This window comes from Bos javanicus, chromosome 13 (genome assembly GCF_032452875.1).
Source record: "Bos javanicus breed banteng chromosome 13, ARS-OSU_banteng_1.0, whole genome shotgun sequence".
Classification (NCBI taxonomy): Eukaryota; Metazoa; Chordata; class Mammalia; order Artiodactyla; family Bovidae; genus Bos; species Bos javanicus.
This window is the reverse complement of record NC_083880.1, coordinates 33857937-33881991: the sequence shown is the minus strand read 5'-3', so window position 1 is coordinate 33881991 and position 24055 is coordinate 33857937. Positions and strand designations below refer to the sequence as shown.

Below are 24055 nucleotides of genomic sequence, written 5' to 3'. Positions count from 1 at the left end.
CGCCAACCCCTCTGCCCAGTCAGAATCCACATACAACTTACAGTGAGCCCTCCTGAGTACCCAGCTCCTCCGTACACAGAGCCCCTCTCTGTCTGCTGTTCCACATCCATGGACACAACCGACCGTGGAGCATGGAGAACTGTAGTATTCACTACTGAACACATCCAGTACAAGAGGACCCATGCAGTTCAAAACTGTGTTGTTCAGGGGTCAACTACTCATTAAAGTAAAATGTTACTGGAAATGAGATTAAAGGAGCCAAAGTATTTTTTAATTAGCCCATAATCAGTAGTTTAATGTCGCTTATTCTAGAAGAAAGAGTGTGGAGCATTAATTCTGTTTCTGGCTTTTCTTTAGCTCTGAGAGAACTTTATTCTCATAAGTAAAAAGATGAAATCAGTTTTTTCTCATAAGTGATTTATTAAATTCTTTATACATCTTCAGAACTATATGCAAAGAATTATGGTTATCTATTAAGAAGAATATTTTAATGACTTGTCAATGATCAGTTCTATTAAATGCGCCTTCAGTTCTGTTGAAAGCAAAAATTCAGAGCCACCTATTTCACTAAAGGATTTATTTCTCAGTCACCAGAATCACTCAGGCCCTCACTTCCTTGGGTGTATACCAAAAGGTTTCACCCATGCTTACTTACCAAAAGGCTAATGATGTCTGTTCTGACTTTTGCTACTTGTTTACCCTCACTTAGAGGCACCTTGTGTAATATATTCAGAAATGGTTGGGAATATTGAAATATTGCTAATCAGTACCTTTTGTCAATACATTTTAAAATAAAAATTCTTTTAATACCTGAGCTAAGTATATTTTGATCAGTTTCTTAGAGCTATAAACTTATTAGTTCATTCAATTTCTGGAAAATTTGTACCTAATAACCTTACTAGTGAAACCAATTATCACTGTTAGACCATCAGCCAAGTCAGACTTTCTAGCAGAAAAATAAAGTGTGTCTTCATTTTTCTAATTAAAATGAATGTGTTGATACACATTTTGAGGGATTTCATAAAATTTTTTCTATTAATATGAAGAATATACAATTTATAATGAGGAATGCATAAAGTATAAATAAATACTTCTTTAAAATAGATTATTCAACAATGAGGTTAAGGTTATTTAGATCTAATCTAATTATTATGAATTATAAAAATCTTTGTTATAAAAAGTTATAAAAATCTTTGTCTCCAAATGAGTATCTTTACAACCAGTGTATAGATAAGATTATAACTTATTAAAGACATAAGATTCATGTATAAAATACGTACTACATATGTAATTCTGAACAATGTACACTACTTAAAACTTCATCATTCCATCATCTAGGATATATTTAACTACTGCTGCTGCTAAGTCGCTTCAGTCATGTCCGACTCTGTGCGACCCCATAGATGGCAGCTCACCAGGCTCCCCTGTCCCTGGGATTCTCCAGGCAAGAATACTGGAGTGGGTTGCCATTTCCTTCTCCAGTGTGTGAAAGTGAAAAGTGAAAGGGAAGTCGCTCAGTCGTGTCTGACTCTTAGCGACCCCATGGACTGCAGCCTACCAGGCTCCTCTGTCCATGGGATTTTCCAGGCAAGAGTGCTGGAGTGGGGTGCCATTGCCTTATCCATTTAGCTACTAGGCTATAGAAAATATAAACATTTTGAAAGTGGAGAATATTTAATTGAAGTAAATATTTTGTAATATAATCTGATAAAAGTATTTTTAAGTAACTTGTCAAATCTATATTTCCTCTATAAGAAATCACATAAATATAAATTTAATTTGTGAGTTTAATCTAGTTTAACTCAAATATCTGAAGTTACATTGAACAGATCTACTTAAAAAAATAATGGTAATACAGTGGAACTATATGTAACTTTGTTCTGTGTTTTCCAAGTCTCCTGTAAATGTGTTATCACACACACTTTCATAATTTAAAAAATAAAAAAGGAAAATAAAATGATAAAAGATATAACAACACAGACTTGTACTACTTTAGCTGTTCAGAAGAGCTTATTGTTTTAGCTAATGACAGATCCTAGGAAAGGTTTTCGAGAATACTCCTTGCTTTGTTCTCACCAGCCTTCTGAAGAGCAGTGAATTTTTTAAGAATAGTTAGGGAATGAAACAGGTGAGGTCATTAAGGGGAAATTACTCTACTTTCTCTGGCCATATCATATAGCTGATTTCAGAGACTCATAACCAGGGCCAAAACATCCCCATTTTAGTCGCCAGCCTTTCCCCTGATAGAAATCCTGGGAAGGCTGGACACTAGAGTGCTCTTTTGTTGGCCTAACTGATCAGTAAAGCAGGCTTCTCCCAATCAGTACTTTGAATTGTTTTCCTTTGGCAGCTGGAGGTTTTATACTGCAAGGCATGCACTGTACTGATGTAATGGATGGAGGGGGGACCTGTCTGTCTTTGAAGTTAGAGCAAAGGACTGTGAAAGAGGAGTAGAAGAAAGAAGCTTTTGGACTCTAGGAAGGGCCCTGCATGAAAGCTGAGGATCTGGAAATGGATTCCCTTTAAGTGAAGAGTGGTGGCTTCCCTCTTAAAGAGTCTTCACCTCCGCCTGGACCCAGTGACCAAGGTTTGGTGACAACTGGCATCAACTGAAGAAAAAGAGTTCTCAGTACAGGCGACCATCGAACAACACAGTGGTGGAGGCACCTGCCCCCCTGCAGTGGATTCCATGTGTAATTTACAGGCAGCCCTCCCAATACTGGATTCCTCTGTGTCTACAGTTTCACATCCATGGGTTCAACCAACGACAGTCATATAGTACTAGAGTATTCACTATTGAAAAAACCTAAGTATAAGTGGATCCTCACAGTTCAAACCCATGTTGTTCAGGGACTGACTATATATAGCAGACACTACGTAACTGATAGCTACTGCCTGTGTTTAAAAGGAGGAAAAGATGGTGAGTAGTCACCTTTATTACTCTGTCATTGGTGCTAAAGTGTTACACAGCAGCCACGTTGAGAAACTGAGCTACTGCTCCCGTGCAAGTGTTGTAGTATCTGTTGAACAAAAAGATGCTGGTACATCACCGTCTTAATTGGGCCCAGTTCAGCCTGCTGTTTCACAAATTCAGAACTGACTTCAATCTGAAGTGTGTGAAGAAGTCATACATGAGACACCCAGAGGCCATACTGACCCAGGATAGTCACCAGAAGTGTGGACCCTCCTCCGGGAGGACAGATGGATGGAACCCCAGGGCACCAGGCCCACCCTGCAGCACACCAGTGCCCTGGCTCCCTTCTCCAAGCAAAGACGTGCTCTACCCTTGTAACCTTCTGACTTGGTGGAAATGCCTCTCCCATCACCCGGCAGTGACACAGTTACTGGAGCAGAAAGACAAAGAACAGCCCTGTCTGTATCTGAATACTCGGGGAGATGGAAAGCACTTTTATCAGTTTGATACTCTTTAACTCTTATTAGAAATCTTTCTGATTGTAGCTAACTATTAAAGCTGTTTTCTAAGAAACCACATAATTGAACTGAACTTCAGAGCAGTTTGCACTCAGTTTGTCATTCAAGTACAACTCGAAGTAAACATGGTACAGTCGGTTGCTAGGAAGTACTTAGGTTTGGGAACTATGTTTTTCTCTTTTCCTGTTTTCCTTGCTTTATTATTGATTGAGAAACTAAGGATTCAGCCAGCCTCCACTGGGTCTTGTTCACCAGTAAGATGGAATAGAAGTACAACCCTAAAACTTAAAGAGGATATGGTTACAATGTTGAGACTTTTAGAACACTGTAAACTTATAAAAACAGACTTCTCAATAGATTATAGGTGAATGAGTAAATTGTTTTTAATATTCCTGTAAATATTTCCTATAGATTCAAGGACAGTTGTATTCTCTCAAGATAGTTTCTTATTTAGGAAAACTATGTAACAACTTGGTGAAATGGCTTTTTATAGAGTATGCATTTCTTTTAGTAAAAGATGATGAATGCGACTCAGATGCAGAAAATGAACAAAACCATGATCCTAACGTTGAAGAGTTCCTGCAACAACAAGACACTGCAGTCATCTACCCCGAGGCACCCGAGGATGACCAGAGGCAGGGCACGCCGGAGGCCAGCGGGCATGATGAAAACGGTAATTGGAGCTCACGGCCGCTTGGTTCTCACCTCTGAAGGATTATTGCTTCCATTGCACTGTGTGGGAACCCACCCCACTATAGGGAACATTTCTGAAAACGAGAATTTATTGCAGATGGCAATAGAGAGTAATTTCTTTAGCGAATGGAGTGATGTCCATGGTAACAGTGTGTAGTCTTTTGTCAGTGCATCTCATGTGTGCACTGTGATGACCCGCACGTGAGATGCTTAGCACCGTGCCTGGACATTGACTTCCATTCACTTACATGGCAGCAGGCAGCAGAAGTAGGTTCTGGGAGAAGCCATACTTCCCCTTGATGCTGCTCCACTGTTCTGGAAGAAAACCTTGGTGGTATGGTTCAGAACATACTAATTTGGAGACAGTTTTTTTTTTTTTTTTTTTTTCCTGTATCTATGTTGGTCGTCTCTGATATTAACAGCCAGTGTATAAACAGCAGTAAAATACAATAGTAATGTGTTCATATTCTCCTGTAAAGAAATCAGCTGTCATTCTGCCTTCCAAGCACTAGAAACAGATGAAAATAGCATGTTTCAATACTACTCTCTCAAGTCATCTCACCCTTTCCCTCCCCTACTGTGACCAAAGGTCTGTTCTTTATATCTGCGTCTCCTTTGCTGCCCTGCAAATAGGATCATCTGTAGTGTCTTTCTAGATTCCATATATATGCATTAATATGTGATATTAATATATGATTGTTCATCTCTCTCTTTCTGACTTACTTCATTCTGTATAATAGGCTCTAGGTTCATCCGCCTCATTAGAACTGACTCAAATGTGTTCCTTTTTATAGCTGAGTAGTATTCCATTGTGTATATGTACCACATCTTCTTTATCCATTCATCTGTCAGTGGGACATCTAGGTTGCTTCCATGTCATAACTATTGTAAACAGTGCTATAATGAACACTGGGGTACATGAGTCTTTCTTTTTCAATTATGGTTTCTTATGCCCAATAGTGGAAATGCTGGGTCATATGGTAGTTTTATTCTTAGTTTTGTAAGGAATCTCCATACTCTTTTCCATAGGTACTGTATAAATTTGCATTCCCACCAACAGGGCAAGAGAGTTCCCCTTTCTCCATACCCTCTAGAAATTTATTGTTGGTTGACTTTATGATGATGGCCATTCTGATAAGAGTGAGATAATACTTCATTGTAGTTTTGATTTGCATTTCTCTGATAGGGAATGATATTGTGCATCTTTTCATGTGTTTATTAGCCATCTGCATGTCGTCTTTAGAGAAATGTCTGTATAGGTCTTCTGCCTGCTTTTTGATGGAGTTGGTTGTTTTTCTACCGTTGAGCTGCATGAGCTGCTTGTATAACTTGGAAATTAGTCCTCTGTCAGTTGTTTCATTTGCTGTTATCTCCTCCCGTCCTGAGGGCCGTCTTTCCCCCTTGCTTGTAGGTTCCCTCATTGTGCAGACGCTTTCAGTGAGGCCCCATTGGTTTTTGTTTATCTATGTTACTCCAGGAGGTGGGCCAGAGCAAATCTTACATATTGCTGTGATTTGTGTCAAAGAGTGTTCTGCCTATGTTTTCCTATGAGTTTTATCATTTCTGGCCTTACATTTAGGTCTTTAATACATTTTGAGTTTATTTTTGTGTGTGGTGTTAGGAAGTTCTAATTTCTTTCTTTTACACATAGCTGTCCAGTTTTCCCAGCACCACTTATTGAAGAGACTGTCTTTTCTAATCTGTATGTATCCCTAGATCTGAAGTGGGTCGTGAGTGTGTGTGTGTGTGTGAATTCAGTCAGTAAGTTGCGTCTGACTCTCTGCAGCCACATGGACTGCAGCATGCCAGGCTTCCCTGTCCTTCACTACCTCTTGGAGTTTGCTCAGATTATGGCCATTGAGTCAGTGATGCTATCTCATCTCATCCTTTGCCACCTGCTTCTCCTTTTGCCTGCCTTCTTTCCTGGCATCTGAGTCTTTCCTAATGAGTCGGCTCTTTGCATCAGGTAGTCAAAGTATTGGAGCTTCAGCATCAGTCCTTCCAATGGATATTCAGGTTAACTTCCTTTAGAATTGACTGGTTTGATCTTCTTGCAGTCCAGGGCACTCTCAAGAGTCTTATCCAGCACCACAATTCAGTTCAGTTCAGTTCAGTTGCTCAGTCGTGTCCAACTCTTTGAGACTCCATGAATCGCAGCACGCCAGGCCTCCCTGTCCATCACCAACTCCCGGAGTTCACTCAAACTCATGTCCATCGAGTCAGTGATGCCATCCAGCCATCTCATCCTCTGTCATCCCCTTTTCCTCCTGCCCCCAGTCCCTCCCAACATTTAGGAGGCATCAATTCTTTGGCACTCAGCCTTTTTTATGGTCCAGCTCTCATGTCCATACATGACTATTGAAAAAACCATAGCTTTGACTATACACACCTTTGTCAGCAAAGCGATGTCTTTTTAATATGCTCTCTAGGTTTGCCATAGCTTTCCTTCCAAGGAGCAAGCGTCTTTTAATGTCATGGCTGCAGTCATCATCTACTGTGATTTGGGTCTCTTGTAGACTGCATATATATGGGTCTTATCTTTGTATCCATTCAGCCAATCTTTTGGTTGGAGCATTTAATCTATTTATATTTGAGGTAATTGATGATATATATATTCTTATTGCTATTTTGTTACTTTGGGGATTGTTTTTTGTGGATTTAGGCATTTATTGTTTGTAGATTTTTTGATGATAGCCATTCTGACTGGTGTGAAGTGATACCTAATTGTAGTTTTGATTTGCATTTCTCTAGTAATAATGTTGAGCTTCTTTTTGTGTGCCTTTTAGCCATCTGTATGTCTTCTTGTAGAATTGTCCATTTAGATTTTTTGCCCATTTTTTGATTGCATTGTTAAAAGAACAGCTGAGTTGCATGAGCTGTTTGTTGGGTGGTTTGTTTTTGTAGATCTTTTTTCTTCCCTTCCTCTTTGGTTCTCTTGTGATTTGATGACTATCTTCAGTGTTGCGTTGGGATTCCTTTTTCCTTTTTGTGCACATGTCTGTCGTAGATTTTTGGTTTGCAGTTCCCGCAGGTTTTGCTAAAGCAGTCTGTATATATACGAGATAGTTTTAAGTTGCTGGTCTCTTAATTTCAAATGCATTTCCAATATCCTGCATTGTACTCTTCTCTTCTCACGCTTGCTGATTTTGATGCCATGTTTGTGTGTGGATGATTTCCTACCTTTACCGTATGTTTGCCCTAACCAGTGACTTTCCTGTTCATAATTGTCTTGTTTATAGTTGTAGGCTTTTCTTTTCCCCCCGAAGAAGTTTCTTTATCAATTATTGTAAAACTGGTTTGGTGGTGCCAAATTAGCTTTTGCTTGTCTGTAAAATTTTTTACTTCTCTGTCGAAATCAGAGCTTTGCTGAGTATTCTTGGTTACAGGATTTTCCCTTTCACCCCTTTAAAAATACATTGCCACTCCCTTCTGGCCTCTAGGGTTTCTGCTAAAAAATCAGCTAATAACCTTATGGGGACTCCCTTGTATGTTATTTGTTGCTTTTCCCTTGTTGCTTTTAATATTTTCTCTTTAATTTTTTAATTAATTAATTTTAATTGGAGGCTAATTACTTTACAGTATTGTAGTGGTTTTTGCCATACATTCACATGAATCAGCCATGGGTGTACGTGTGTCCCCCATCCTGAACCCCTCTCCCACCTCCCTCCCCATCCCCTCTCTCAGGGTCATCCCAATGCACCAGCCCTGAGCACCCTGTCTCATGCATCGAACCTGGACTGGCAATCTGTTTCACATATGGTAATATACATGTTTCAATGCTATCCTCTCTTTAATTTTTTTTTTTTTTTAAAGGCAAATGTTTTTATTTTTATTTTATTTTTTTTTAGTCTTCCAATTTTATTTTATTTTTAAACTTTACATAATTGTATTAGTTTTGCCAAATATCAAAATGAATCCGCCACAGGTATACATGTGTTCCCCATCCCGAACCCTCCTCCCTCCTCCCTCCCCATACCATCCCTCTGGGCCGTCCCAGTGCACCAGCCCCAAGCATCCAGCATCATGCATCAAACCTGGACTGGCAACTCGTTTCCTACATGATATTTTACATGTTTCATTGCCATTCTCCCACATCTTCCCACTCTCTCCCTCTCCCACAGAGTCCATAAGACTGTTCTATACGTCAGTGTCTCTTTTGCTGTCTCGTACACCGGGTTATTGTTACCATCTGTCTTGGCATGTTCCTCCTTGGGTTTATCCTGGGTTTATCTGTGCTTCCTGGACTTAGGTGACTATTTCCTTTCCCCTGTTAGGGAAGTTTTCAGCTATTAATCTCTTCAAATACTTTCTCAGGCCCTTTCTCTCTCTCCTTCTAGGACCACTATAATGTGAATGCGGGTACATTTAATGTTGCCCCAACAGGTAGGTCTGGCCCAGGCTCCTCTGAAAACACTGCTTTTTCCCTTGTGTCCCAGCGTGCCCAGTACCTTGTGTGTGCCCCTTAAGCGTGTTACTTCTCTTTTCCTCAATTTTTTGAAGTTCCTGTGATCAAGCCCCATTGGCCTTAAAAGTCAAATGCTCTGGGGTCTCATCCCCCTGATGCCAGATCTCCAGACCCAGGAGCCTGACATAGGGCTCAGAACTCTCATTCCTGTGGGAGAACCTCTGTAATATGGTTACTTTCTAGTATATGCATCACCCACCCAGCAGGAATGGAGTTGAGTTATATTGCGAATACACCCCTTACACCATCTCCTTATGGCCTCTTCTGTGTCTTTGGAAGTAGAATATGCTTTCTGGTAGGTTCCAGCCTTTTTTGCTGTTGGCTGTTGAGCAGTTAGTTGTGATTTGGGCGTCTTCTTGAGAGGCGGTAAGAGCAGGTCCTTACTCCTCCATCTTGTCCTCTGGGCTTACTTTAATCTTAGGCACATATTCTTGAACTCAACACTGCAATGGTGATTCCCTTATTCTCTGTCATGAAGACGGATGAGGAATGGGGGTATGATTTGACCTATTATTGAATTATTTGATTTCTTACTGTTGAGCTTTAAGGATTCGTTGTGTATTTTGGATAGTAGTCCTTCTTCAACTGTGTCATTTGTAAATAGTTTTCCCAGTCTGTTTATCGTCTAACTCGCTTATTGTCTTATCTCATGGGGCAGAACATTCTCAATTAAGTCCAGCTTATCAATTATGCCTTTCATGACTCATGCCTTTGGTATCCAAACAGGCATTACAATACCCAAGTTGGTATAGGTTTTCTTCTGTTATAGCCTGTGTCTTACTCATTTTGCATTTTATAGTTAGGCCTGTGATCCTTTTTGAGTTAATTTTTGTGAAGGGTGTAAGGTCTGTGTTTACATTCATATTTTTGTGTGTGGATGTCCAATTGTTCCATTACAGTTTGTGAAAAGACTGTCTTTGCTCCACTGTATTGCATTCGCTCTCTGGGCTCACCTGTACTCCATTCCACTGATCCATTTGTCTGTTCTCTCACCAACACCACACTATCTTAATTATTAAAGTTATGTAGTAAGCCTTGAAGACAGGTAGTGTCGGTCTCCCGTTATTCTTGCCTTCAGTCGGTCTCCCGTTATTCTTGCCTTCAGTGTTATGTTGCCTCTTCTGGGTCTCTTGCCTCTCCATGTGAGTTTAGAATTTTTGTCAATATCCATAAAATAACTTGATTGGGACTGCACTGAATATGAAGATCTAGTTGGGAAGAACTGACATCCTGATAGTATTGAGTCTCCTTATCCTTGAACATGGAATATCTTTGTATTTATCAAGTGCTTTCATTTCACTTATCAGAGTTTTGTAGTTTTCCTCAAATAAATCTTATACATATTTTGTTAGATTTATGCCTAATCATTTCAGCATTTTGGTGCTAATGTAAATGGTACTGTATCAATCAACTTTCCGATTTTTGAAGGAAATCTACAAGGGTGATCAGAAAACAAATCAGATTCCATTACAGAAAGTCAACTATGCCTTCCTTAAATTAGGAAATCAGCTGTGGAAAAGATCAGAAAGGAAGCTTTCACTCCAGAATAGGTAGGATTTCTGTAAATAATTTGGTGACAAAGGAAAGAGAAGTAGGCTACACTAGAAATTCTTTACTTCAGTGTGGCAAAAGGACACATTTCTGAAAATGATAGTTAGCCTGAGGACACTGTTGATCTATTTGCAGATTTGTCGAGTCCATAGTTATTAGCATCATAATTCTGTAGGGCCTGCTTGCCTACTGTTTTTTTTTGTTTGTTTGTTTCCTGGATTTTTTTTTTCTCTTAAAGAAGATGTGTTAACATTTCACCTGAAGAAGCAGTAGGTTACAATAAATATGAAAGGGAAATACAAAACCTTAAAATACAGATGTTTATAAACATGTAAAATTATTATGTAACAAACAGGATTTCAAAAAGCCTCAGTGAAATAATGAAAACTCAGCTTTGTAAAGTCCATTGTAACAAATCAGTGCAGTTAAGTCCCATAAGAATTGGAGCCTTAGTCATTCTGAATCAGTACAACATTTGAAGTATACAGTGTTTTTCATTCAGGTATTCACTACCTTCAGGTATGTAATGTAGTTTAACTGCTAATACAGTATTCCACAGTAGGTATGCTGTCACACCAGCAACATCTCTTGCCATTAAAAAGTAATTATCTTCAGAAGCACTTAGGTTTTTACTGTTTTAGTAAATTAAACATACCATCCTGTACTTCATAAGTTGTAAACAGGGGAGCTTTATTCCAGCAGGTTGATTTATCAAAATTCTGGTTCAGTGGGAACAAATCAAGGAGGTTTTTTCACAGGTTTTGTATCAGTCTGCCACTAAAGGAAGTTTAAGACACAGAAATTTAAAATGTTTTTTAAGTAATATTTATGGTCACAGATTCATAAATGATCACAGACTCATAAAGAAATTATAGTTCGAAAAGTGGTCAGACATAGGGTGGATTTTTTAGTACTGAATTCCTACCATAGGTATATTATAGGAATTCTAAAAAGAAACATCTATTCCTTAAAGGTCTTCATTGCTAAAAGGTGAGTTTAAAAAAAAACTTTTTTAAAAACAAAAACAAAAATTTTAACTTTTAAACCTGTTCATTCTATAAACTTATAATGTTAAATATTTATTTTTCATTGTTTTATGCTGTTGGCCTAAAATAATAAGTTCATATCTCATATGTGTGAGAACATTCAATAGATATTTATGAAAAGAACTTGCTGTTTAAATATGAGCAACTTGCCATTTTATAAAATTATTAGTATTTTGTACATTAATTACAAGAATTAATCATGAAGACAAGAAAATAGAATGAAATGCCGAGCAGACAGCTTATGACACAGGAGTTCAGGGCAGCTTAACTGGTGGAAGCAAACCGATTGTGGTGCTGACGATAAAACACCTGTCATGGGGCCTCTGACCTCAGCCCCTGGAACCAGCCGAGAGCAGCAGCATCGCCAGGCGAGGGGAGTGTCCCAAACACTGTACAAACAGGAAGTCGTTAGAACACAGCATGATTCCCCCCAAATGTCCTCACGGGGCTAGTCTAGTCCCCAGAGAAGTGGGTCGTGTCAGAGTCATCACCAGTGGAAAAGTCTCTGGTTCCAGGTACCTTGCTAGCTGATAACGGAAGATACCATCATAAACTTTGGGGTCTTGGTTGTTTGACTTTATTCATATATTTGATATATATTTCAGTGTACTTAGCTATGTAGAGTCAGGTGTTCAGCCTGTTCATTGCAGGCTTGTCCTTGAACAAGACATTTAATTTATATGGACTTGAATTTCAATAACAGTGACAGCTTGATGAAGTAAAGATTATGACATTTTCTCTGGTAGTCTGTTTTTCTATAAGAAATTAAAAATAAAGTTAAGATAACATTTATAGCAAGATGTGACTTAGGAACTTTTTTCTTTGAAGAAGTAAATCCAATATAGAAATGTAGTTAAATAATATTGGCCAAGTGATATTACATTTTAAGATTGGCAGGCTTAGATGTTTCCATGTATTAAAAATATGTAGTTCATTCTCTGAACTACAATTTATCTAGAATGGCTTATTTTCTGAAAGCTATCCTAATAGTCATCCATCTGAAACTAAACAAGAGGTGTGCTGGTGTGTCTCGGGAGGGGAAAGAACACGAAGATGCAGGGGCATCTCAGTGGCCAGCCTCAGTCCAGCCCCCACGGCTCCTCACACCTCCTACAATACGTCCTCCACACTCACCTGCAGGGGAGCCTTAGAAACGTGCTCTAACTGTATGCTACTTACTCTCTGATGACTGTAGTGACATTTTTCAAATTTGAAAGAATGAACATTCAATAACTAATGATGACATTGTTACCTTTGTAGAAAGATGGTTATTGTGTACCAAACCCCTTTCATGTGTATACATTCACAACGATAACCTGCATTATAATTTTGCTTTTGTTTTGTCTAATTAACCACACAAAAGAAGGGAAGAATTACGTTTTAGTGAAAAAGATATGAGACTTTAAAGTCAGCTTGCATTTGACTCTCAACTTCATTGTTCACAGGCTGTGTGACTTGGAAGTAATTTAACCTTTTCTGGGCATCACGTCCTCTCTTTATAAAACAGAGACACATCAGTGTGTTGGTTTTGAGGATCAGCTACAAAGCACAATATCTGGCACACAGCAGAGGGCCTCGGTGGGCACTTTGGTGCTACTTTGGGAACATCTTTAAAACCTACGATCCTTGTTTCACAGGAACACCAGATGCATTTTCCCAGTTGCTCACCTGTCCGTACTGTGACAGAGGATATAAACGCTTTACCTCTCTGAAAGAACACATTAAGTATCGCCACGAGAAGAACGAAGACAACTTCAGCTGCTCCCTGTGCAGTTACACGTTTGCATACAGAACCCAGCTCGAGCGCCACATGACCTCCCACAAATCAGGACGAGAGCAGGTAAGTGGCATGACTCAGATTCACCCACTGTCCACACCAAGAACTCCTCGCTCCATGGAAGGCAAGCTCTCACACACTGAAAGATTAAGGGGCTGTACCAGACAGTGTCTGGTCTGCAGCCTTGTAAAAAGGACAGTGATTATTCGTTTGGATGATCGGGTCATTTCTGAGTTTAAATGTACATGTAAACAACTATGAACACTATTTTAGAAGTGACTACATTTCTTTTTAGACAAGGTCCCTTTCAACTCATTTATTTTGCTTATATCATAACAAATATGTCAAGTTTATAACTGGATTTCAAAATGCATTCTACTAAAATGTTCAATGTAGAAAAATAAATACCATTTAATAAACCACATGACTTACTACTGACCAAGTAGAGGAGAAAATCAAACAATAATCAAGTTTAATTTTTCGTGAAACACTGATTATCATCATATAAGCTACTGTGGCTTTTTCCCATGTAAGGGAAGTTGCCTCTTAAGAATCTAAAGTTTAGACTGAATCATTTTTAATCTGAGGACTCAATTTTTCATATGGTTTCATTCTGTTTCTATGTCACTTTGCCTCAATTTCTAGAAGTATAAACCAAGACTATCCTTAAGTTACGTTGCTGGCTCTGAACTTAAGGATTAAAGTCAGAAACGTTTTTGCCAGTTCTGCTTTTGTAAGGTCAACTGTAAATAATCAAATCAATATCTGGTTAATCTAGATTTAAAAATCAAATAAGTGTTCAGCAGCACATGGTATGTTGAAGGTGTGTGCTGTGCTTGGGGCACATGTCCAGTCTCTTCTGTCAAAAGACTTGGAATACCTGTTACCTGAGTGTACGAGTCTGCTCCGTGTGTGTACCCACATCACTGACCCCAGAGAGCGCGAGTTACCCTCTTGGCTATGATGGCTCAACCAAAAACCACGCCAAAATCTGTAAGAGAAACAGTGATGAGAATGGGTCAGCCTGTCTCCCCAGGACCCTGGTGACAATACTCATGAAATCATGGGGTATGGAGTGTACAGGCAGGCATGATGAGCACAGGGCCAGCTTCTCCTTGGGGAGGTCAGTGCTTCAGTCCACAAAGGAGCACTTGGGGTGGGAGTGAGTGCCACGAGGAGGAAACTCACCCACAGAAGACAAACCCCATCTTCTCATCTGCCCTGAATGGGTCTCGTCAGAGACAGAACAGAAGCATGCTCTTGGCACCCCAGTGTCCTGACCTGACCACAGTGTGGGTGGGCCCTGGGGATGTGACCCAGTGTAGACAGGCCCTGGGGACATGGCCACAGTGTAGACGAGCCCTGGGGATGTGGCCACAGTGTAGACAGGCCCTGAGGACGTGGCCACAGGGTAGCCAGGCCCTGGGGACGTGGCCACAGGGTAGCCAGGCCCTGGGGACATGACCACAGTGTAGACAAGCCCTGGGACAGGAGCTGTTCAGGTGACATTTGGGAGCAGAGCTATCCTGCAACTGCTGCCCCCACATCCTCTCCACCCCAAGGGCCCTTGTCAAAGGAAGGAGCCTCAAAGGACAGAGAGAACTGGAGGGAAAGCCGGAGATGCTGTGAGAAAAATAAGTCGTAAGATCTCTGATGATCACGAAGGCCACTGTGTGTGTGAGGCTTTCTCTGAGGGAGGTAAAGGTAGCCGGTCAGTTTCATATGTGAAATATGTGGTCAGACCAAGGTCAGAAAGGAGCCGTGATAGAATGTGGAGGCCAGCAACATGAGGGGTATAATTGGGAACCGTTTAGGTTAGGAGGCAGAGCGTCCACCTCGCTGGCCTCTGGAAATCAAGGTAAGCATTTCCATGTTGTCTTATTCATGCAACAGATATCTGAGTTTTGATTCTGTGTAAGGCCTGTTGTAGGTGTTTAAGACACAGTAGTGAAAATGAGCAAGTCCCTGACAGTAGCGGGAGTGTCTTATAGGTGAGAGAAAACAGATGTAAAATATAAACACAGGTAGAATGAAGAAGACAAAGCAAAGAGGATAGAAAGTGGCGGAAGCTGCTTTTTTCTTTTTTTTTTAAATAGAGTAGAGACCTTTCTGAGACTAGGACATCTGAACCTGGACTTGGGTGAAGTGAGGGAGCCAGTCACAGAATGACTGGGAGAAGGGCCTTCTGTGCAGAGGGAGCAGAGGAGCGTGAAGGCCTCAGGCAGAAGCCAAGGAACAGCAGGCAGCCAGGGTGCACGAAGGGGAGAAAGACGAAGAGGCTGGCAGATGATGAGGCCTCTTGTATGAGCCGTGGCTAAGGCCTGTGATTTTACTCTAAAGTATTATAGGGAAGCATTTGAAAGATACTGAATTTTGTGTTTATGGCTTATTTTTAAGGCCAGGTGATCTGTGGGTTGGAGAGTAGATCAAGAGAAACGAGAAGGAAGCAGGAAGCACACTTAAGGGCTGTGGCTGTAACCCAGGCCAGAGGCACTGGTGTGACAGATGTGACGTCATGAGGATGGTGGCTGTAGGCTGGCTTGCTGAGGGATTGGATAAGGGTATCAGGGAAAGAGAGGGACCAGGATTCCTCCAAATTAGGGCCTAAGCAATGATCAGATAAATGAGGGGTTTACTCACAAAGGTAAGAAACAGGAGTAAGTAAGTGTTAGTTACTCAGTTGTGTCCAACTCTTTGTGACCCCCATGGACTAGCCCATCAGGCTCCTCTGTCCATGGAATTCTCCAGGCAAGAATACTGCAGTGAGTAGCCATTTGATCCTCCCCACCCAGGGATCGAACCTTGGTCTCCTGCACTGCAGGTGGATTAAGCCCCCAAAAAACAGGAGAGGGGGAGCTAATTTCCAGGAGAGAAATGAAGAGGTCAGTGTAGTCCTCTTAGCAGATGCCTGTCACTGTTCAGGGGGGACGTCGAGGAAGCTGTGAGAGTCTGGAATGGAGAGAGGAGAGACCTAGAGAGAGCTGTTTGGAGTTGGCGCCATGTATTCAATTTCAAAGCCAGGGGTTTGGGTGAAGTAGAGCCTGACACATACTTCACGCTCATTCTCTGTCCTTCCTGTGTGAAGGACAGAAGGGAGATTGCAGTTTGGGAGAACATAGAACAAGCAGAACTGGAGCCTTTGAACGATGGGTAGAGTCTTAATAGTCACAATTAAGGGGAAACGTAGCCAGGAAGTAAGGGATGGTATCAGTGGGAGCAGGGAGGTGAAGAGCAGTGTATTGCAGAAGGTGGGACTCACTGGATGATGAGATGTGGACTCCTGCTGAAGAAGCCTGGAAACTCAGGGCTAGAAACCTGGCATCTGTAGCCTTAGAATCTGTGCCCATGGGTGAACAGGAATCCTCTAGAAATTTATGAGTAGAATGTATCGCATAATTCAGTTCAAACACTGCTTTTGTAAGATGAATAAAGGGTGCAGAATTAATTCGAAGTATGTAAAAGTGGGAGTTCGATAAACCAGACAGAAAGCTATTACAGTAATCCATATTTGACTGAAAAGAGGGAAGTATTTTTTAAATCATCAGATTAAGATTTTGGAAATACCAAACTTACTAGAGAGGATAAAGTCCTGAAAAAGCCCCAGCCTTTTCTTCTGTTCAGTAGACCTTGTTCTTCTGTTTAGTTAAGTGTGCTTGAGACAGATTCCTGGACATTCTGGACCATGGTTTCTTTACCTGTCAATTAGAGTGCAGGAGAGGGAAATCATCTCTAGTTCCCGGTCAAGTACATATTTTTGCTAAATGCTATATTGCGTCATAGAGTGATTCTGATTCTTTAAACTGGGAAGTGGAGATTTTCCTTTATGTCAAAATTCTGTTGCCACTGTCCTCTTCCTTTTTGGTAACATTTAGTGTTAGATTTTTGTGACTGCTACGATTTGAGGCCTTTAAGAAACAAAAGAACCACCCAAACATTACTTTTAGCAGATTGGATGTTCTTTATGTCTAAAGATTTTTTGCTTTATAAATAAAATACCAATTCTTTCTTACAGAGACATGTGACGCAGTCTGGGGGTAATCGTAAATTCAAGTGCACTGAATGTGGAAAAGCTTTCAAATACAAACACCATCTAAAAGAGCACTTAAGAATCCACAGTGGTAAATATTTGTTTTCTTTGTCTACCTTGAATATCATAGTGATTATGATAGTAAATTAATATCATATGTGAGCTACACATATGGTTACAAACTCTGCAGTGGTTTTGGGATAAACACTAATATTGAGACATTTTCTGCTTATAAACGGTATTTTATTGGGATCTGACTCTTTGGCTAAAGTATATCAAGCTAAGAGGACACACTTTGAATTTCCTAATAAGAATATAGCGTTTTACAAGATGTACAACCTGAGACATGAGCTTTTCAGTTAATGTTCATTTCATTGCCTCTGTTGCACAGTTAACAGGGAATGATAAAGCGTGTGCACAAGGAAAGGAGGAGATGAAGGTGTTCTTTCCGTAAGAGGAGAGATGGAACTCAAGATAGGAAATGGCATGGTGCACCGTGGGGATTGTGGGAGAGGGCAGCACGAGGAGGGGTGGGAACTGTGGCACGAGAGGGGGTTTCACGGAAAAGGGCTTCCCCCATCTCACCCTCAGTTCTGCACTACTCAGCAGCTATAGCTTCACATGAAAAGTGAACATTAATACGTGGTAAAAATATTATGTCGATTTTAGAGACTTACAAAGAGAGCTCTGTTTGCCTTTTTTTGGAGGCTTTACTTACCCAAAAGCAACCAAGAAAATTCACATCGCATTATGAACCCTGTCTCCCGGTTAATTTTGATGCATTATTTAATATGAAATAATTTCAATGAAAGACAACTGTTAACTAATGAGTGGGAAATTATGGATTTCTGCACATGCTTGTTTTGTGAAAATTATTATATTGACAATTATTCATAGATTTTACAAATATCCTGCAAAAAAAAGTACGGTTGGGTGGCTTTGTGATACGTGTGTTTTATTTTAGAACTGCATTAATAGAAGTTGTGCTGAATTGCTCATTGAGGGCTAAAGAATGTTACCTCTTAAAACATGCTCAAACTGAGATTCATACATTTTTTAAAATTTTTATACGTTAATGTGTCTGGAAAACAAAGCTGTCTTTTGGCATCTGCATCAGGATCCTGTTTCTTAGCTCCTGTGCTACTGAACAATTTTCATCAATTTCATATATATATATATATATAAGTTAACATTATATTAGCATATATCCAATGGATATGTTTCCTCTACTTTTTTTTTCCAGCTTTATTGAGATATAACTGACATACAGCACTGTATAAGCAGCATGATTTGACTTCTCTTGGCTATTGTAGATAATGCTGCAGTGAATGCATTGAAATGTATTATATTTCAGTGTATTATATATACAGGGCTGTATATATAATCTTTTCAAAGCAGTGTTTTCATTTTCTTTGGATGAATACTCAGAACTGGAATTGCTGGATTAAAAGGTAGTTTTCTTTTTAGTTTGTTGAGAAATCTGTATACCATTTTCCATAGTGGCTGTACCAATTTACATCCTCACCCACAGTGACCTAGGGTTCCCTTCTCTCCACAGTCTTGCCAATACTTTTTTGTGTGTGTGTAATAGTCATTCTGACAGGTGTATGGGGATATCGTATTAATGATGTTGAGCATCTTTTCATGTGACTGTTGGCTTCTATAAGTATTTTTTGGATAAATATATCTGTTCAGATTCTCAGCCCATTTTTAATTGGGTTGTATCTTTTGATTTTGAGTTGTACGAGTTCCTTGGACATTTTGCATATTAACCCCTATCTTCTATTCAGTAGGTGGCCTTTTCAGTTTGTTCATAGTTTTGTCTATACAAAAGTCTTTCAGTTTGATGTAGTCCCCTTTGTTTATTTTTGCTTTTATTCCCCTTTCCTGAGGAGACATATAAAAAAAAAATATATTACTGAGATCTATGTCAAAGAGCTTATTGCCTGTGTTTTTTTCTGGAAGTTTTATGGTTTCAGATCTTTAATCTGAAATTTACTTTTGTGCGTAGTATGAGAGAGTGTAGCTGTCCAGTTTTCCCAACACCAGTTATTGAAGGGTCTTTTTCCCCCACTGTATATTGCCATAGGTTAACCACCCTTACGAGTTCATTTCTGTGGTTTCTGTTATGTTCCATAGATCTATTAATCTGCTTTTGTGCCAACACCATGCTAAATGACTGTAGCTTTGCAGCATAGTTTGAAATTGAGGCATGTGATACCTCCACTTTTGTTCTTTTTCAAGATTGTTTTGGCTATTTGGCATCTTTTATGTTTCCATGCAAATTTCAAGAGTTATTTATTCTAGTTCTGTGAAAAATGCATTGGCATTTTGATAGGAATTACACTGAATAAGCAGAATGAATTGATACAGAATCATTAAACCTATTTTCTTAATTGTTCGTTCTTATTTGTTATTAATGTCTAGAAATTCAACAGATTTCTACATTAATTTCATATCTGGCAACTTTACCAAATTCGTTGATGAGCTCTAGTAGGTTTTTAGTGGCATCTTTAGAATTGTCTATGTATATAGTATCATATCTGTAAACAGTGACAGTTTTACTTCTTCTTTTTCAATTTGGATTCTTTTATTTCTTTTTCTTATCTGACTACTGTGGCTAGGACTTCCAATACCTTGTTGAATAAAAGTAGTGAGAGTAGATATCTTAGTCTTGTTCCTGATCTTAGAGGAAATGCTTTCAGCTTTTCACCATTGAGTATGATGTTAGCTATGGGCTTATCATACATGGTCATTATTACATTGAGGTATGTTCCTTCTGTACCCATTTCTTTGTGAGTTTTTTTTTTTTTTTATCATAAATGGATATTGAATTTTGTCAAAAGCTTTTTCTGACTATTTAGATTATCATATGGTTTTTACCTTCAATTTGTTAATGTGGTATATCACATTGATTTGTAGATATTTAACCATTCTTTGTGAGTTTTTTTTTTTTATCATAAATGGATATTGAATTTTGTCAAAAGCTTTTTCTGACTATTTAGATTATCATATGGTTTTTACCTTCAATTTGTTAATGTGGTATATCACATTGATTTGTAGATATTTAACCATTCTTCATCCCTTGATGAATCCCACCTGATCATGGTATACCTGGGTGTTTCAATGTATTACTCAATTTGGTTGGCTAATATTTTTGTCAAGGAGTCTTGCATCTGTATTCATCAGTGATATTGGCCTGCAATTTTGTGTGTGCTTTGTTTTGATATCAGGATGATGCTGACCTCATAGAATGAGTTCACAAGTATTCCTTCCTATCCAATTTTTAAACATAGTTTGAGAAGGATAGGTGTTACATCAATAATTTATTTTTAATTACCCTTCTTACCAGAAGGGCTTCCCTGGTTCAAACGGTAAAGCATCTGCCTGCAATGCAGGAGACCCAGGTTCAATGCCTGAGTCAGGAAGATCCCCTGGAGAAGGAAAGGCAACCCACTCCAGTACTCTTGCCTGGAAAATTCCATGGATGGAGGATCCTGGCAGGCTGCAGTCCACAGGGTCGCAAAGAGTCGGACACGACTAAGCAACTTCACTTTCTCACCAGAAATGATTTGAAGTTGTTGATAGAGATTATAGCTAATTCATTTTTTAATGTTGAAGAAGTTGGGGTAATAAAACAGTAAGATTTCGTATATAAAAATGAATGTCCTATTGCAGTCATAGAGGAGAGTCGCAGATCTATAGATTATATGAAGTTGGGAAACACAGATCGTACAAAACATTAAAATATAAGTCCAGAAACAAGAAGTTAATAGATATCTAATCATAAAATCTTGCACTGATCATCAAAAATCAGCTGCAATCAAGTAACAACGCCTGTGCTATCTACAGCAACCCTTTAGGTGTTTTCGTGGTCAAGAGCTTTATAGTAAGCTCACAGCATGCTGCTGCTCTGAAAGAGGAGGCAGGTTCAGGCCACGTCCTGGCACACGGACTCCTGTGCTCTGCTGTCCATTCATATTTATATCTCTTAAAGAAAGCAAGACAGGCATGAAGTTAAAACGAGAAAGAAAAAAAGGAATACTATGAATTCCTTTGCACATGCTAGAAGAGACCACAAATTAGACCCTAGGTTTTAGGAAGTAAGAAAACTACAGTTATAATGGAAATCTAGAGTATTTGTAGGTAAAAAGGATAAGATGTCAGAAGATGAGAGAAAAAGCACAACTCTCTTCTGATACTGAAGTCCATAGAGAAAGTTGTTCCTTGGCGCATCATTAAGAAGAAAATACCAGAAGATAATTTACGTCATCCTCAAAAATATCCTTAAAATAATACAGCAGAGGATTCAATAGTGTTTTCTTTCTAAAGTAAGATTCTTCCATAGAGGCCAGTGATATTTCACCAAAATGCAGTTCAGAAAGAGCACTGCCCCAGGGTGCCCAGTGGATACCATCCAAGTCTACAGCTCCCTGGTGGTTTATTTCAGGGGGAGTTTTCGAGCAGGGCTACTCCAAGTCATCCCAGATAAACATAATACTTTATAAATGCTTACCTTCAGTTTCTATCAAGACAGTGCTGTGACAATTTCATTATAGTCTGTACAATGTTAGTCCATAGGAGATTGGAAAATGTTTTTTAATGAAAAAAACAATGATCATTCACCACAGGTAGTTTTGTTTTTTTCTTTTTTTTTTTAAATTTTTTATTATTATTACCTAATAATGAATGAACCTCATATCCTTCAGGAAACTCTGGGGGTTTTTTTGCAGCTGACTTTTCAAGGCATTGAAGGTCAGGGCCCTCAAGTTATGTGCCCTGGAATTGCATGGATCTCTTCTGATGTCCATGAAGGGAACCCTCTGCAGAGTCCTATGTGTCACTGTCATATAAACTTTGCACATGGGAACTGTGCAAAGGAGCTGTGTGGAGGCCACTGCACCTGCCCACAGAGAGGGTGCAAAAGAGCCCCTGCACCCAGGCAGGGAGCCTCCCCAGCAAGTAACCTGGGTTTGTTCCACAGCCTGATAGTCATTTCAGCCTAGAAAACTTCTATATCAGGTGCAACTGAACACCACCTTAGCCATTAGAAAAAAGTCAGTGTGCATAATGTATCCGACTTTGAGCAGCACAACTTCCTGTAGTCGTAGTTACAAACACTAACCTAGGTCAGTAACTGAGGTGATGTGCTTTAGCTATGAAGTTAGAATTAGAAACACGGCTTTTTCTAACACAGACTTTGGCTTTAGAATAATTGTTCTGCAGTCTTTTTTTATAGCAGCAGTAAAATAACTGGGTGATTCCCATAATAGTAAGGGTAACTAGCACCTGCTGGACACTCAACTGCTTTAAGTCATGCAGCTCTCACAGTAACCCTGGGAGGTAGATGCTACTGTTTTGTCCTTTTTTACTGATGAGAAAATAGAGTTTCAGAGAACTTACCTTGTCCCCAGTCATTCAGCTGGGACACAGGCCTCCTGACTCCAAAGCCACTGCCATCCCCACTGTGCTCTGTAAAGACAGAAATAATCAATACTATAGATGCTTATTTTCCTAGTCAGCAAGGGAACAAGCATGTAGTTAATCTAAAAAGGTCATCAAATAATTAAGAATGTTAAAAAATGCAAAGACATATCCCTTGTTTTACACCCACTGGAAATTTTTATCCAATGCACTTTGAGTATTGAATCACATTTCAGGCATCCCATTGGAAAGATATTGATAAAACTGGAGAAACTCAGAGGTGAGTTAACAAGCGGGTAAGAGTTCTGAAGAACACATCCCATGAGGAACGTGTGAAAGACCTGGACACATTTAACCTGCATGAGCGAAATTGAGGGATACTTGGGACAGCTCTTCATCACATCCAAAGTCTGGCTTGTCGAGGAAGTGTTAGACCAGCTCCAAGCGGCATCAGAAACAAGCATAACAGGGAAGGCCAACTCTAGCTTAGTGCCGACCCTCTGTCCCGGTGCTCTTCTAAGGAGTCACTAACAGCTCCTGAGGGCACACTGAGCTCTGCTGCATCGTCTGTTATAACTGCAGAACAGTCCAGCGAGGATGCATCTACGTTTATTCACACACCAAAACACTGAGGCTTGGACAGGTTAAGAAAATAGACATAGTATGTGACAGAGCGAGAACCTGAACTTAGATCCTGGCCCTCAGCAAAGCCAGACTAGACTGCCTTCCTCCGATCTGTCCAGGGGCAGTAACCTCCTTTTAATAAAAGAGGTTAAGCAGAGATGAGCCGGTGCCAAGGATGATATGAAATGAACCCTTCATTGGGAAGGAGGCTGTACTAGAGGGCTTTATTAGATTCCTTCCAACTCTAATTCGATTATGCAGACACATTTGAGAAAATATAATGCACTTGTTTTAATCTTTACAACATTGAAATTCCAAGACTAGCAGGTCCTATGCTTTCTTGCTGCTTTCCTTTTAATCATTAAAAAGAAAGGGGGAGATAAAGAGCTTTATTTTGCCACTGAGTAGATAAGCAGCATCACCACACTTCATGATTGTACAGTTGGCCACTCATTCATCTGGCAGAGGCTTACAGAGCAGCGCTGTGACCTGCACGCAGCAGATGTGGGAGTAAACAGCACTAAGACCAGACCTCCCTGAACCCAGGCATCAGTACCTTTAGACTATACATTCATGAACTAGAACATATGCAAACTAAAGTTAAAAAAAAAAAATGGGGTTGTATGAAAATATTCCATTCAACTCAAAAATTTCTGTCAGAGTACTCGTAGGGACCCAGAAGATCACCTTGTACCCTGGAAGGTCTTGGGGAGTGACGTAACTGAGGCCTCTGCAAGCAGGAAGCTTCTTTTTTTTTTCCTGACATTTCACAAAGATGTTGTATTTGTGCAGCAAAAGTATACTGTGTTTTAATACTTAAATGTTCTAAGTTACTGTAACCACTGTCACTGAAATTGAAACTCCAAGATGCTTTTCGTACCAAGAGGCTCAGTGGTAAAGAATTCACCCACCAGTGCAGGAGGCACAAAAGACACAGGTTGCTTCCCACAATGGGAAGATCCCCTGGAGGAGGAAACGGCAATCCACTCCAGTATTCGTGCCTGGAGAGTCCCATG

The 24055-nt window shown here is 39.8% G+C and overlaps 1 protein-coding gene and 1 long non-coding RNA gene across 4 annotated transcripts in view; one reads left to right on the top strand and one right to left on the bottom strand.

Moving 5' to 3' along the window:
- Positions 1–24055, top strand: part of ZEB1 (zinc finger E-box binding homeobox 1) — a 197204-nt gene that overhangs the window by 165522 nt on the left and 7627 nt on the right. For all 3 annotated transcript variants that reach the window (XM_061436208.1, XM_061436205.1, XM_061436209.1), the window contains exons 4-6: positions 3944–4105; positions 12825–13027; positions 16977–17082. In XM_061436208.1, coding sequence (XP_061292192.1) covers positions 3944–4105; positions 12825–13027; positions 16977–17082 — 471 coding nt within the window. The remainder of the gene's footprint in view (positions 1–3943; positions 4106–12824; positions 13028–16976; positions 17083–24055) is intronic.
- The window catches only part of LOC133259126 (uncharacterized), a 57821-nt gene continuing 46730 nt past the window's right edge, over positions 12965–24055 (bottom strand). The window contains exons 3-5 of the long non-coding RNA XR_009740271.1: positions 22395–22463; positions 16538–16659; positions 12965–13955 (exon numbers count right to left, since the gene is read on the bottom strand). This is a non-coding gene — a long non-coding RNA (uncharacterized LOC133259126). The remainder of the gene's footprint in view (positions 13956–16537; positions 16660–22394; positions 22464–24055) is intronic.